At 46.8% G+C, this 14,314-nt stretch overlaps 1 protein-coding gene across 1 annotated transcript in view; it reads left to right on the forward strand.

Moving 5' to 3' along the window:
* Positions 1-14,314, forward strand: part of DCC (DCC netrin 1 receptor) — a gene marked incomplete at both ends in the record, with an annotated part of 609,880 nt that overhangs the window by 581,112 nt on the left and 14,454 nt on the right. The window contains 3 exons of the mRNA XM_082497412.1: positions 459-575; positions 4,903-5,067; positions 12,434-12,646. Of these exons, the coding sequence (XP_082353538.1) occupies positions 459-575; positions 4,903-5,067; positions 12,434-12,646 (495 nt within the window). The remainder of the gene's footprint in view (positions 1-458; positions 576-4,902; positions 5,068-12,433; positions 12,647-14,314) is intronic.

Below are 14,314 nucleotides of genomic sequence, written 5' to 3' on the forward strand. Positions count from 1 at the left end.
CCTCGCGAGGAAGGTCGGTTTTCATCCTTCAGATGTATTTCAAAGAGCAATTCGTGGCTGCCAGGTTTTGTAGGTACCTGGAGTTATGCAGCCTTTTTCTGGGTTTGATACTTGAATTTTAAAATCGTTTATAACAGGGAAGGTGCCAGAAAAATGTCGTGTTTTTATGAAGTGAGTGGGGTTTTCAGGCTAATTTCCGAGACGAAGAAAAAGGGGACGCGATATCTTAATTCTCTTACTAAAAAAAAAAAAAAAAAAGCAAACAATCATTTTATTCGGAAAAGGCAGCCAAAATAGTCCGTGCAGCTCTTTGCAGGTGATGATATTTAATGATCGCTTAAAAAAAACCCTGAATTCTTAAAAAAAAAACCTCCATTGAACTTTCTGCTAGATACAAGGTGAAGAGAAACATCCATTTACGGCGTTATCAACTAAGCCGTTGTGTTGTTTTTCTCTAGGTCCTGAGACAGAAGATGTCGGGAGCAGCATGTCCACGTTAGAGCGCTCGCTTGCTGCCCGCCGAGCCACCCGTGCCAAGCTCATGATCCCCATGGATTCGCAACCAACCAACCCTCGTGAGTACCGGGACCGGCCCCCGGCCCCCTTTCCGCTCCCCGCAAGCCGCGCTCGCCCATCTGAAGATCTCAGGCGGTCTTTCAGATGTCATCTAGTTACGCCTCATGAAGTTATAAGTCGCGTTAGCGATGTTTTCTTCATCTAAAAAAAAAAATAAAGAAATAAACGAAAGGCCTGGACGCTTGCCAGGGCTTCACAACGCATTCGGGGGGGAAAAACGGTGGAGAGAATTCAGGAATCACGCTTCTGCTAGACTCGGCCCGGGCTGAGCCTAAAGAGTCATCGTTTCTATTTTTTACCAGGTGGATAGTGATGGACAGGCTGGAGAGTTGGGCAGAGAGGAACCTGATGAAGTTCATACAAGGGCAGGTGTAGGGTACTGCATCTGGGGAGGAATAACCCCCTGCGCTCTGTGTGAAGGGACCTGGGAGTCCTGGGGGCCAACAGGATGCCCACGAGCCAGCAATGTGCCCTGGTGGCCAAGAAGGCCAATGGCATCCTGGGGGGCATCAAGCAGAGCGTGGCCAGCAGGTGGAGGGAGGTCATCCTCCCCCTCTGCTCTGCCCCGGGGAGGCCACATCTGGAGCGCTGTGTCCAGTTCTGGGCACAAGAAGGACAGGGAACTGCTGGAGAAGGTCCAGCAAAGGGCTACAAAGATGAGGAGGGGACTGGAGCATCTTATGAGGAAAGGCTGAGGGACTCGGGGCTTTTTAGTCTGGAGAAGAGAAGACTGAGGGGTTTCTTTCTCAATAGTAATAAATCCCCAAAGGGCGGGTGCCGGGGGGATGGGACCAGTCTTTGTTCAGTGGTGCCCAGTGACAGGACAAGAGGGAACGGGCACAAACGTGACCATAGGAAGTTCCATCTCAACACAAGGAGGGACTTCTTTCGTTTGAGGGCGGCAGAGCACTGGCACAGCTGCCCAGAGAGGGGGGGGAGTCTCCCACTCCGGAGCCATTCCAAACCCGCCTGGACGTGTCCTGTGCCACTGCTGGAGGTGCCCCTGCTCTGGCGGGGGGTGGCACTGGGGGGGCTCCAGAGGGCCCTTCCAGCCCTCACCCTTCTCTGATTCTGTGAAATTTTTTAATGTGGAGCCGCTCTCTTATGAAGCCAAATAAATGAGAAGATATTTTTGATAGGTTTTAAATTTTAGGGACAACGGCGCGTTTATCGTTGAACAAATTTCACAGACGAAGCGAAGCTTTTGCAAAGCAGCAAAGTACCCGAGAAAGACAGGAAGGCTGGAGACCATTAGATGGCTTCTCCCATCCTGCAGAACTGATGAAAATTTCTGACGTGACCTTATTTCACATCTGAGCAAAAGAAAGGGGTAAGTGAGAGCCCGCAGGCACCGGAGAGAGGTTTTGGCACTGATCAAGTTCCCGGTCAAGGATGAGGCTTTGGGTCTCCACCTTTCCTCCGAGCAGCCCTGCGATCGATCTCCCGGTAGCTCTCAGCTTTCAGCCAGAAGTTCTGCCTTTGACCTCACAAAATAGATCCCATCGGAAATCTATAGGAATTGGTACATCTGTGTAAATTGTCTGAGTTAAAAAGGGACATGTACCGACAGAAATCCATTTCACCACAACGTTTCTTTGTAGCTCTGCTGTTTAAACCTAAGTGCCTTTTTGTAGGTTTGTGGAAGGGCACATCGCAAATGAGATATCAAATAATAAATAATAAAAGGAACTGAGTGAAGGAGAGGGAATAACCTACCGTGGCTTCCTTCAGGAATTTACTCGGTGGGGGCTAGTCTTAATTTGTGTTCGTTATGGGGGCGAGTCAGGTCACGCTGCTCATCCTCAGTACCCAGTCCTTCCGAGGATAAACCGGAGGTGCCCGGGGGGAGGTCGAATTCCAGTTCTCCATGCACTTGGGCTGGACATACCACCACATTTCAGCCCCCCCTCCCCCCATATCACCTGGAAGAAAGACCACTGGGATGATGGAGAAAGCTCTGATGCCATTGGGGAAATCTTCCCATCTTGTAACCACAGTAATCTCACAATCAGGCAATTCGCCCTTTTGGGGTTTTTTTTCAGTGGGATTCCTCCTGGGGCGGCCTGGGTTGAAGGAGGGCAGCACTCCGAGGAAACGGGTACACTTGGAGTGGTGGAGGCAAAATCAGATCCGAATCAATTGCGATTACGATGGGGCAATAGCAGTGTTAGGTAAAAGCCAAGTCAACATTGTTCTACAGCTTCTAGATAAAAGTGCTCTAAAATATATATTTATTTTTTTTTTTTTCAGTCAAACGATGCATTTTGACAAATGATGTCCTCTTTTCTATTTATTCACGTTTTCGGCAGTATAAATCTAATCTACGGCGACAACATACTGTGATTGTTTGCAAATAATTAAACTCGGATTTGTAAGAGTCTTATTTGCGCGTTTGTGCAGGCTGAGTTGTGCTGAATGTGTCTCTTTCCCCAGAAAATAAAATTGAGGCTTTGTCAGATTAGATGCTTTAATTAATTTCTCTCCGTTTGCCTGATACTGAAAGAAACTGTCAGCGCTGAGCGCGTAAATAGATTGAAGAAGCAACAGCATAATTCTGCAGCGAAACCCACATACTGTTAATTGTTAAAACCCAAATCTGGAAGTACTCACGCTCATCTCAATAATCAGTATTTGCAGTCTTTGAGAACGAATATACTCCGTAATGCGCCTTTGCTTACTGAAGTGGAAGGCGCGTAAAATAGATCCGTTGGATACGTTTCTCGTGATATCTTTGATGGCTGTAATGCTACTGAAATACAGGCAGCCGCAAATACCGAGGCTGGTGGAGAGAGAGGAGTATTTAAAAAGTAATTGAGAAAGTCTTCGCAGGGTATCGCGTTCAGATATCGTACCCGTAATTCTCCTGGTTTGTATTTGTAATCCTCGCTTACGGAAGAGGAAAATAGAGCGCTCATAGAGCGAACCGGTTTGGAGAGAGATCTCTGCTGCCTTTTGCAGGGATTTTTTTTTTTTTTTTCTGTTCATCCCCCTTCCTTAAAATTGCAGAAAATCACAGCCGTTCTGTTTTTTTCAGGGGAGTATGAACACGTCGACTCGGTTGCTTTGGCAGCCTCTGGGATGCTTGAATACAATTCAAAACGTCCTACTTTGTCATTTTTGGAAGCTGTTCTTGGGTGCTGCTTTTTTTTTTTTTTTTTTTTCCTGTGATACAGTACATTTTAAGTGTAGAAGAGTGTTTAGGGAGCTCCATGATTTGGTCAGGGAATTTCTGTTTTCAGTGTCTTAATATATCAATAGTAAGTGCAAATTCAATTGCTGACGGGCTGTGACAGAACAGATTTGTTGTCATATCTGCTTGAAATTGCAAAGATTTATTGAAAATGTTTGATGTTACCTTTTCTCCAGCTTCTCTACAATAGAGCCCTGCGACGAATAGTAATCCTGCCTTATTTTAAAAATGAAAGTGCTGGGTACCTCCAAAGAAATGAAGGAATGGACTTTGGAAAAACAACTTGTTCTTTAATAGGATTCAATAAAGACTGATATTTTTCACCGTAGCAGCAACGTTATAAATATTGTCAATAAAAATGTCTCGTACAGACAAAATGAAGTGCTTTTCCTAAAAGCTACGAGAAGAATTTTATGGTTTGTGTAGCTTGATTATCACCCACTCTTCAAGCATTGACCTAAAGGTGGCGACTCGCGGGAAAGCCTGAATTTAGCACGCTGTGATCCTGGTTTTCAAATCAAAGCGTGACTTAAATTCAACTCGGGAACTCGACCTCAACTTCAGACTTTTAGCTACGGGTTTGCTGCCGCGTCTCGCCCCTGTTGGACACTCCTGAGTGGGGGACGATGCCCAGACAGACTCGGCTGCTGGGGCCACTGGGGACATCTGAGGGTGGCAGGGACACTGGTGTGACGCTGGCAGACCTGATGGAAGAGTTGCAGGAGCCCACGCTCCTCCAGAGCGACGGCTGAGGGCAGCGGGCATCCGAAATGGCACCAGGGACATGAAATAAGCCCTTAAATTGCTCAATCCATTCCTTCTTATGTACTTGTCAAAGGGTACAAAGCACCCCCAAAAATGTGGCTGAATAGCTGGAACACAGGCAAAAAGCTATTTAATTTTACGGATAATTGCAGACTGCGCGTGCAATTATCTAATGTATACCAAAGAGGCGTATTTCTGTATACAGAGGTGGCTTCTGCGGGCAGAGGCATCTTTTATACCGAGCGTTTGGATACTTTGCTTTGGAAACGCGGTTGTTTCTGCTGCCTTACTGACCCTCTAAGGACTCTTTTTTTTTTATTTGATTTTCCAAAAGCGCTCATTTAAACTCTTCTCTCCTTCTTTCCTTTCAGCTGTGGTCAGTGCCATTCCGGTACCAACACTAGAAAGTGCCCAGTACCCCGGGATCCTGCCGTCCCCCACCTGCGGATACCCGCACCCGCAGTTCACCCTTCGGCCGGTGCCGTTCCCGACCCTCTCGGTGGACAGGACCTTTGGAGCAGCAAGAAGTCAGTACAGTGCTTTTCTTCTGCTATTTGCTCTTAAAATGCTTGGAAACGGGTTGCTTTCTATCATCGGGATGTATAAGCTCTAGCCAACGCAAATCACGCTGCCGGGCTTTTTGGGAGCTGGGAGAAGTCCCGTCTGGTAACACCAAGTGGCCACGAGCTGTCCTCTTCTCCAGCAGCAATTTCCCATCTGTACTGAACACCTTAAAACTCATTGCACCTCTAACCCGATCCTGTCTTTTCTGCAGGTCTGTCAGTCGTTTCGCCGTACTTTAATTTCCTTTGCTTTATTCATAAGGATATTCCTAGAAAACGGCAGGCTTCGAGAGCTCCTCTTCATCCCGAGGCAGAACGTAGTATCATCGCTCATTAAAATCATCCGTGACAGCACTTGCCCGACCTCTCCACACAGTGTCTTCCCAGGCTTAGCTGCCCTCACTGCTAGAAACGTTATCTTCAATATCTAACTTGCTGAGATTTAAGCCAATTGGTTCTCGATTCACTTATAGCAGGTGTAGAGGAGAGTTTCTTTTCTTCCTTTTTATACGTGTGAATACCGTTATCCCGTCTCGCGTCACTCGTCGTCTTCTCTCGAGTGGGCTCTCTGTTCGTATGTGCTCCTCCGCAGTAACGGATTTGTGGGTTGTGCGTTCCCGTAACTATTCTTCACCTTCTCGTGGTCACCCCCAGCCTCACCTTCCCAACTTCCCGGCAAGCCTCTGCCGCGCCGGCAGCCATCTGTTCTTTCTCGGAGCCTAACGAGCGTGCTCTGGCATATTAATTACAGTCGGAGGGCTCGTGGTTTCTTACAACCCTCCCTTAACCCTACTGCATATCAAATCCAAATTATTGACAGATTAGCGTCAATCCGTTCCAGGTATATTTTGCACATCACAGAGAGTCTGTGCTGCCGGTCCACGGGGAGCTCATCTCGAAACGACTGATTTTTTTCCTCCTGTTCGGTTGTTGCTTTCAGTCAGTTCAGACAGGTCCTTGGGGACCGGGGATTGGAGGTAAAAGGTGCGTTCAGGTGTCTCAGTTGTCATCCTGATGTTCAGTCATCACCTTGATGTTCGGTCATCCCCCTGATGTCTTCAGTGTGGTTGCTCAGGGTCCTTTCAAAGCTGGACGGCCATTTCCTCTGGAGGGCCTCGCTGGAATAATCAGGTTTTGATCTGCTGCTTAAATTAAAACCAAACCTACCACGAATGCAACGCACAGAAACAAAGTCAATATGAGTTTCTCGCTTGAGAAAATCAGATATTGGGGAATACGGATAAAGTTAACTACCCTGCGCCTGATCGTGGAGACGGAAGAAGACAAATTTGAAGACTGAATTGTTTTCTCAACCTGCATCGTTTCGGCTTGCTCATAAAGGACCTGAGCATATAGGTTTATATAATGGCAGTGTTCGTTACTTTTCATTCTGAGGAGGGATGAAGGGGTATAGAAGCATAGAACCACAGAATGGTTTGGGTTGGAAGGGACCTTTAAAGGCCATCAAGTCCCCTCTGCCATGAGCAGGGACGTCTTCAACTCGATCAGGTTGCTCAGAGCCCCGTCCAACCTGGCCTTGAACACCTCCAGGGATGGGGCATCTCCCACTTCTCTGGGCGACTGGGACCAGTGTCTCGCCACCCTCAGCACAAAACATTTCTTCCTTCTCTCTAGTCTGAATCTCCCCTCTTTTAGTTTAAAACCGTTACCCCTCGTCCTGTCGCAACAGGACCTGCTAAAAAGTCTGTCCCCATCTTTCTTCTGAGCCCCGTTTAAGTACTGGAAGGCCTCAATAAGGTCTCCCCGGAGCCTTCTCCTCTCCAGGCTGAACCCCCCCAACTCTCTCAGCCTGTCGATGTATACTTGTATACATAAAATTGTATTTCGAATGTGATGCCCGAAGCTTTTCTCAGCACCAGCGCCGTCGCTGCAGAACGCCAGCGCCGGTGACATCAGCCCGTCGGGAAGAGCGGTCGATCTCCGACGCATCCGGCTGAAAAGCGGCTGCTTCGTTCGTGGCTCGCTTCCCGCTGCCTCACTGACCGCCTCGCTGCCGCGGAGAACGGGCGTAGACCACCAAAGTTACTCTAACGCTTTGAATTTATTTATTTTTTGGCTGTTTCCTTAATACGATCATGCGCTTGAGAGCAACGAGCGGTTAAAGAGACTACAGAGAGGCTGCATAAAGCTTTTTTTTTTTTTTTTTTTTTTTTGGGGGTGTGTTTTACCCCCGAGTGAAAAATTTACTTGACTCTTGACCAACTGCAGCTGTGTCTGAAAAAGAACTACCCAGCAATAATCCCTCTGAGACAGAGCCTACCTGTGGTACTGCATGACCGAGCACCCTATTGATCAAGATGTAGCAAGCCCCGAATAAATCGTACGCCGTGCCATCAGCGCGGGCGTTGCTCGGCCCCCTGCCCTACACGCAACGCTCGAACACCTTCTCGTCTTTCTTGAAGGCCTTTTTCATTGACCCGGAGATTCGAGTGCTGCAACTTAGCTTGAGGACAAATGTTCTGCTGAAGAGGGAACTAATGGAGAAAAAAGAGGTTGAATAATAAGCTGTCTTGCCTGTTCAATCGCTGCTGTTGACAGTACCAACCATGACATACAATTGCTAAATATCAGTTTTTCCAGGCAGAAAACATCTCTGAGCCACGATAAAGTGACTGTTGTCTGGTTGGCAGTCCTTCCCATGGCTTGCCTTCTCCTCCAGGCTCCTCCAGAGCTCCGTCACACCTGCTGCTTACGATGGTACCAAGACAGGTTGGGGAAGACGGTGACATGCCTAGTTTGCCATCTTCAAAAGGAAGAAGATGGTCTTTTTTCTCCTCTGCCGCAACTATTGGAGATGCCGAGCCATCACGGTCTCCAGTAAGGAAAGAAACGCAGCTGGAGGAAACCGTCTCCCACTTGGGAGGTACTGGGGTGGCCCCATCCCTGCCCCATCCCCATCCCCATCCACACGCTGGTCAGCAGAAACAGGTCGTGTTCCGGTCCCATCCTGATCACGCTTTTACAGGAGGCAGAGTACTTTTCTTCAGGCTGCCCCTAAAGACTACGACTGGTCTAACAGCACTGGTTTTAGTGGGAGCCGTTCATGGGTGTATTGCCCTGACAATCACCATGATGAAAACTTGGAGATGTTCAGAAAATATGGGTGGGTTTTTTTTTTTTATATAAAGAGATATTATTTTCTAATCTTAAAAAGAAAGAAAGAAAATTGTCTAGAAAAATAGCACATGTATTAGCGTATTCCCTGATAGGACGAGGGGTAATGGTTTTAAACTAAAAGAGGGCAGATTGAGCCCAGATAGAAGGAAGAAATTTTTCACATTGAGGGTGGTGAGACACCGGAACAGGTTGCCGGTGGAAGTTGTGGTTGCCAGTTTGAAGCCATTCCCTCTCGATCTATCTTGGTCACGTGATGTAACCTGGGTAAGTTCAAAAATAGACAGGACTTCATTAGGAGATATGGCATAAAGTTCAGTCATTTTAGCCCCCGTCTACCATCACATACTTGGAATCGTTATTACCTTTTGTTTTCAATCTGTATGGATTTTTCATTCCCTCGGACCGTGGCAGAGCCAATAGCCACAAATCCACGTGGGAATATTTCCAGCGTTACTTCTTAGTGGAAGATAACACGACGTAAAAACCTAAATTCATCAAACGGGTTAACAGCATTGTGCCAAGCAACAGCTATGCAAAACCAAAGGGAAGATCAAAATATTTGATGTATTTCCTTCTGCTCGGTGAGCAGCGTCCATGGCTATCGAAGTTCACAGCAAGCTCGTTCTCGGTGTTCCTCACACATAAAATGAATGCGAGCAGAGCTTTATCCAAGGCTTCTCCAAAGCGTTGAGAGCTCCTAATTGGTTTTACTGGGCTTTAGAACAGGTCTTCGCGTATAGCATAATATTTTCTTTACTCTGGCGAAATATTTTACTAAATTCAGGAGCAAACGATCACAACTGGAATTCAGCGTGTTAGTGTCTCCTGCATTTTGAAGGCCAATCTACCGTCTGTAAAAAAAAAAAAATAAATAAATAAGGTAATAATTGGATTACTGGAAAAAATCAGAATTCTTGGGCACTGCTGTTGAGGCGGATGAAGGCTGCTGGGCAGGGGATTGATGTAGGTGATGTAGGCAGCAGTAGCGATGTGCTCATCTTCATTCATCCTTCAAATAAACAATCCGTCCTCTCTTCCTGCAGGGACTTGGGCGAATTGCAAATTGATGGTTCTCATTATGTTTGCAAGCATGCAGGTCTTATTTTAGAAAAAAAAAAAAAAAAAAAAGTCTTCTCAAGCATGAAGTGCCTTCATTAGACCACTTACCTTCAAGACTTAAAGCCCAACTCTAGCTTCTAATTTTAATAGAGTCATCCCACCTCTCTCTTCGGTGATAGCTGGAGGATAACCTGAAATCTTTTATGTAATGGTGGTTGTGTAGGTCTCCCAAGTTTTACAGCTAAATCTATAAAATAAAACATACCCATACGGTAAAGCAGTAATTTAATAGCCTTTTAACGCGGCGACCATTATGCTGATGCCGGCTGATAAAGCTTTGCTCTCTGAGAGCACCGCTGCAGATAACACCTCGAAGAAGGTATTCGGTGGCGAGTAAGTGTCTGGTTTACTCGTTTCTCCAAGCAGGTCAAGAGCATCCCAAAAGAACCGTCCTTAGGGACACAATGAAAAGCGTTGGGCTCCGCAGGAAATTCAGACTTTGTCAAACGCGTTGAAAGACATTTTGAGGCCAAGAGCACAGACGAAAGGCTTCATTTTGACTTGAGGCAAAGGCCACGCCAAGGATTTGCTCCAGAAGGCGTTGTAACCTCAGATGTGTACCTCTATGAAACTCACGTGCTATTTTGCGTCTTCATTGTCTAGGACAAGGTGAAGGGAGAGAAGAACCCAACGCCTATGGTAGCCTAGAGCACCAACACGTCGTGACACCTTCATGAACACGTCGTGACACCTTCATGAACACGTCGTGACACCTTCATGAACGTGTGAGCAATGAGTAAGGGTGGAAGGAGCTAAACTATCACTCCTGCTCTACCCCGTTACAAATAACCTCAATATCTCTGGCCTCCTTAAGGAGACCGTTGGCCCTCAGAGAAGAAACGAGAGGGCTCTGCTGGGCGAGGAAGGAAATGGAAAAGCAGAGCTAGGGTGACGGCATGATAACACAAAGAGCCTTGAAGGTGAAAACAAGGAAAATGAGCCACAGTTGAGCAACCTCTTAACAAACTGTAGATGATTTTGACGTTGGTCTGATCCTGTAGTTGGGTTTCTATCCCTGGTCATCAGTATTGCCAGGGCTGTCTGCGATATTGCCATAGGAACAAGCAGTGGGGCCGTGGAAATGAGGAGAAATCCTCATTTCCATTTTTTCAAAATAGTTTTGCCACTTAGCAGGTTGTAATTACTTATATACTTTGACATTAATTATTATAAAATGCCTTGAGATTGGACTTGGCTGGGTAATTGCACGTTATTTGCACAATGAGTTCTGGTTGTTGCAGCAAGCTTTGAAAGAAACCTCTGGAGCATTTTGGGTCCCGGTATAATAACTAGTTCTGATATCCATGCGTCAGGAAGGTTGTTTTCTTCAGTAAAAGGTTGAGCTTTTCCGAGGTTTCTGTTTTCCTGCCACGAGCTGCATGGTTAACCGTTGTGCCGGGAGCCGTCCTGGCTGGTGTAGATACTGCGGAGACGCCGGACAACACCAATGCGCTCAAATTAAACAAATTCCAGTTGTGATCGGGCTCTTCACTAACCATTTTGCTTCCTCCCACTCTTCGGCTTGGAAATAATGTCAGACTTTGTGGGCACTTTTCGTGGGAGAACTTTCTCCAGCGCTGCTCCTCAGGGCAATGGGGCAGGAGGTGGGAGAAGAGCCGGGAGAGGCCACGGACCCCGGCTCCGGGGAAGCCTCGACGGCACACGGGATGCTGGATTTGGAAAAGAAGATTTGAGACGGCGGTTTGGATCCAATTCGCTTATTCCCGTCTTGCAGTAGGAAGGAGATAGAGGTGACAGGCTCTTTCCTGCGGCGTGGGGAAATGAACTTCTTGCTGCCATCCATAAAGCACCCCGCCAGGCTCGCACTTATCAGTCCTCCGTGTCGTCACTTCTTAACTACTTCGGCTTGTCGTGACCAAGAGGTGAAGAGCGGTGCCATAAATCTGGGCGATACCACCGGGACGGGTGCGCGCGCGTCCCCCCTTCTTGTCTTCGGTCCCTCTCCCTACGCAGCATCTTCTTCGCTGCCCGCGCCCCACAGGAGATACTCTGATTTTAGACTACAGGAGTAGAAGCTTTTGCATCTGAGAAGTTTCAGGAGAACCTTTGTCTGCGTTCAGAGTACTGGTGACGTTAGACTCTACTGTGAACCATCCTGAAAACTCCTGTTCAATCATAATATTGTAATTTACAGTTCGGGTACAATGTGGGTTTCTGGAGGGCTGTAGAAATAAAGCGCTTTTCTCTTTGTTTCAACCTTAAAACTACGTTTGCTTCTGTTTTCTGGCATGGAAAGTCCCTGGCAGAGGTTGAGACCGAAAGCTTCTTTAAAGAAAAATTGCAGGACAGAGGGAAGCTGCCGAAACTGTCTTTAATATTAGAAGGTTGACGTGGAACATTTAAATCTCCGAAGAATTGGCTTTGACTATAGGCTAATAAAACAGCAACCGACTGCTTTGGCACACGAAATGTTACAGCTGTCTCAAGGGAAAACAATATCGGTGATTGGTTATGTGGAAATTAATTAAGTCCTTTCTTTGTCTCTAGCTTTTCTCCGCCGTGACTGGAACAGTACCGTCACGCTGAACATAAGGAGTGTTCGGAGTCGCAGCTTTTTTTAATCTCCACACGATGTATTTATGGGTTTATTGATTTTTCATTTTTAAAAGCCCGTAGAGAGGAAAGAGAGAGAGAAGGAGATACAAATGTCATGCTTGGGTTTGGTTTGGGTTGGTTTGGGTTTTAAAGGAAGATGTTTCGAGCTTCAAATGGCGCACGGCCGCTCTGAGGAACATCTGGTTCTGGATGTTCCTGGAACATCTGGAACGAACTCATCTGCCAATAACTTTTGATGGAGCCGTTTACCCGTCTCCTGCACCTTAGAATCATAGAATCGTAAAATTGTCTAGGTTGGAAGAGACCCTTGGGATCATCGAGTCCAACCATCTACCCTACTCTACAAAGTTCTCCCCTACACCTTCTTGGAGGGTGGAGGCTAGTGCCGCCCCTTCTGCTGAAAATGCCTGTAAAAGTAGGAAATGGGACCTAAAAAATAGGTCAATAACCGTTGTTTGGGGTTTGTTTTGTTTTTTTTTTTTTTCTTTCAACTATTCTCTCGCAGCTGTAAACGAGGCACCGGCGCCGCAGCAGCCGTCTTTGCTCCCGCCGGCGCAGCCTGAGCACTCCACCACCGAGGACGCCCCCAGCAGAACCATCCCCACCGCCTGCGTCCGCCCTACACACCCTCTCCGCAGCTTCGCCAACCCCTTGCTACCTCCGCCCATGAGTGCAATAGAACCGAAAGTCCCTTACACGCCACTGCTGTCCCAAACAGGTAAGAGGGACGGGGACGGGGACGGGGTGGGGGCGACGTCTCCGCTACCGCTCATTTGTGCCACCGCCTTTCAATCCGTGAGAAACCAGAGAGGACAAGAGCGTCCCATACCTTGAAGAAGTACCCGTAAGCGCTCACAGGACGCAAAGCAGATCTGTAGGGTTTTATGGTAATAATCCGGTATTTCATTCTGACGATCTGGACTAAAAATTCAGGATGAGGCAATAGCTTAAAATCAGCGTTAACAAGTGAGCGATAAAAATGAATTAAACGAGGGGCCCAATTAATCACTTGGTCTTGTTGCCGGTCTCCTGTTGTGCTACAGTGACTTGAACCAGCGCCAAAATGTTTGACTCTTGTTTCCAGGCTCTCCTTTTCGATAATGAAAGGACTATTTACGTATGCTGGTAAAGAACCGATTGCAATCCACTCCGGTGCGCAACCTGCTTAAAAATTCAAATGCAAGCGTGCAAGGAACGGAAAGAAAATTATTATTTAAAAGAAAAAAAAAAAAAAGGCTGTGGGATAATGCCGTTGTTGAGCGAAGCTGTGGGCTGGTTGCTGGTTTCAGGGTTAGGTTAAACGTGGTGTAACGTGGAGGGGGGGGGTATGGCAGAGCAAGAGGCGACAGTGCCTCCCGGCGCGTTTCGGGCTTTGCTTCCAGAGCAGCGCCATTTCTGTTTTAAAACTTCACCCTTGGAGCAAAGGAGCACATTCGTATGATGCGTCTGGTATCTGCTCTCTTCGTAAAGCAGACCCGGTGCTGGAATTGCGCTCCGCGTGAACCGGTATAATTTGAGTAACTCTGTTTGCCTTGGTAACCCAAACTACTAGAGCTATTAAGGGGGAAAAAAACCAGACCAGTATCTCACTTTAACTGTTTGCCCTACTCCTTTAGCTTGGATAGTCTCCAGTTTGGCTCAGACAACCTTTGAGATTTCGGCTTGACTCTTTTCTGTTCCCATACTGCTTTCCGAGCATAGCTTTCTTGCCGTACAGCATATGTTGGGTCGATGTTTGCGACACCCAAGCCACCCGAAACGTCGCTGCGTTTTTACTGGGAGCACCTGCTCTCCATCAGCGAGTAATCCAGTTTCTGACAGCAGACAGAAGTAGATAAATCCTTATTTGTTGGAGAACTGCTTTTGCCAAATAGCGCTGCTGAACTATTTATTTTTTTTTTTTATATATATATATATAGCAGAGTCCATTCATCTTTATGTAGTACCGCATTTTACTTTCTGAGGATCCGGTTCTCCTTGTGTAACTGGAGTGAGTAAGCCTGGTTACCTCCAAAGGGCTCTTTCTTCTCTAAGTCACGCAGAGTTTACGTTTTAACCGTAATAATTGGGGGCTGAGGTAAAGAGAGAGGAAGTTGGGGCACGTTACTAATCTTTATAAAGAATGCCATCGTCCTGAAAAAATAAAATTGCCTTTTTTGTGTGTAAGTAGCCTTACATAAGCAGATGCCACGTTGCCTACAAGCAACGTGCGGGGCTTTGTTACTGGGCAAAATAAAGAACTGAAAGCTTATGGCAATGATCTGCCGTAAAGCAGTGGAAATAAATAAAGCGAATGCAAAAGCAGTGAAAAAAAAAATCTGTTTTTCTGGACTCTGCCACATAGATGAAAGCACGTTGCTGGGTTATATATGGCATTCGAACTATT

Source organism: Vanellus vanellus, assembly GCF_965231255.1.
Source record: "Vanellus vanellus genome assembly, chromosome: Z".
Taxonomy (NCBI): domain Eukaryota; kingdom Metazoa; phylum Chordata; class Aves; order Charadriiformes; family Charadriidae; genus Vanellus; species Vanellus vanellus.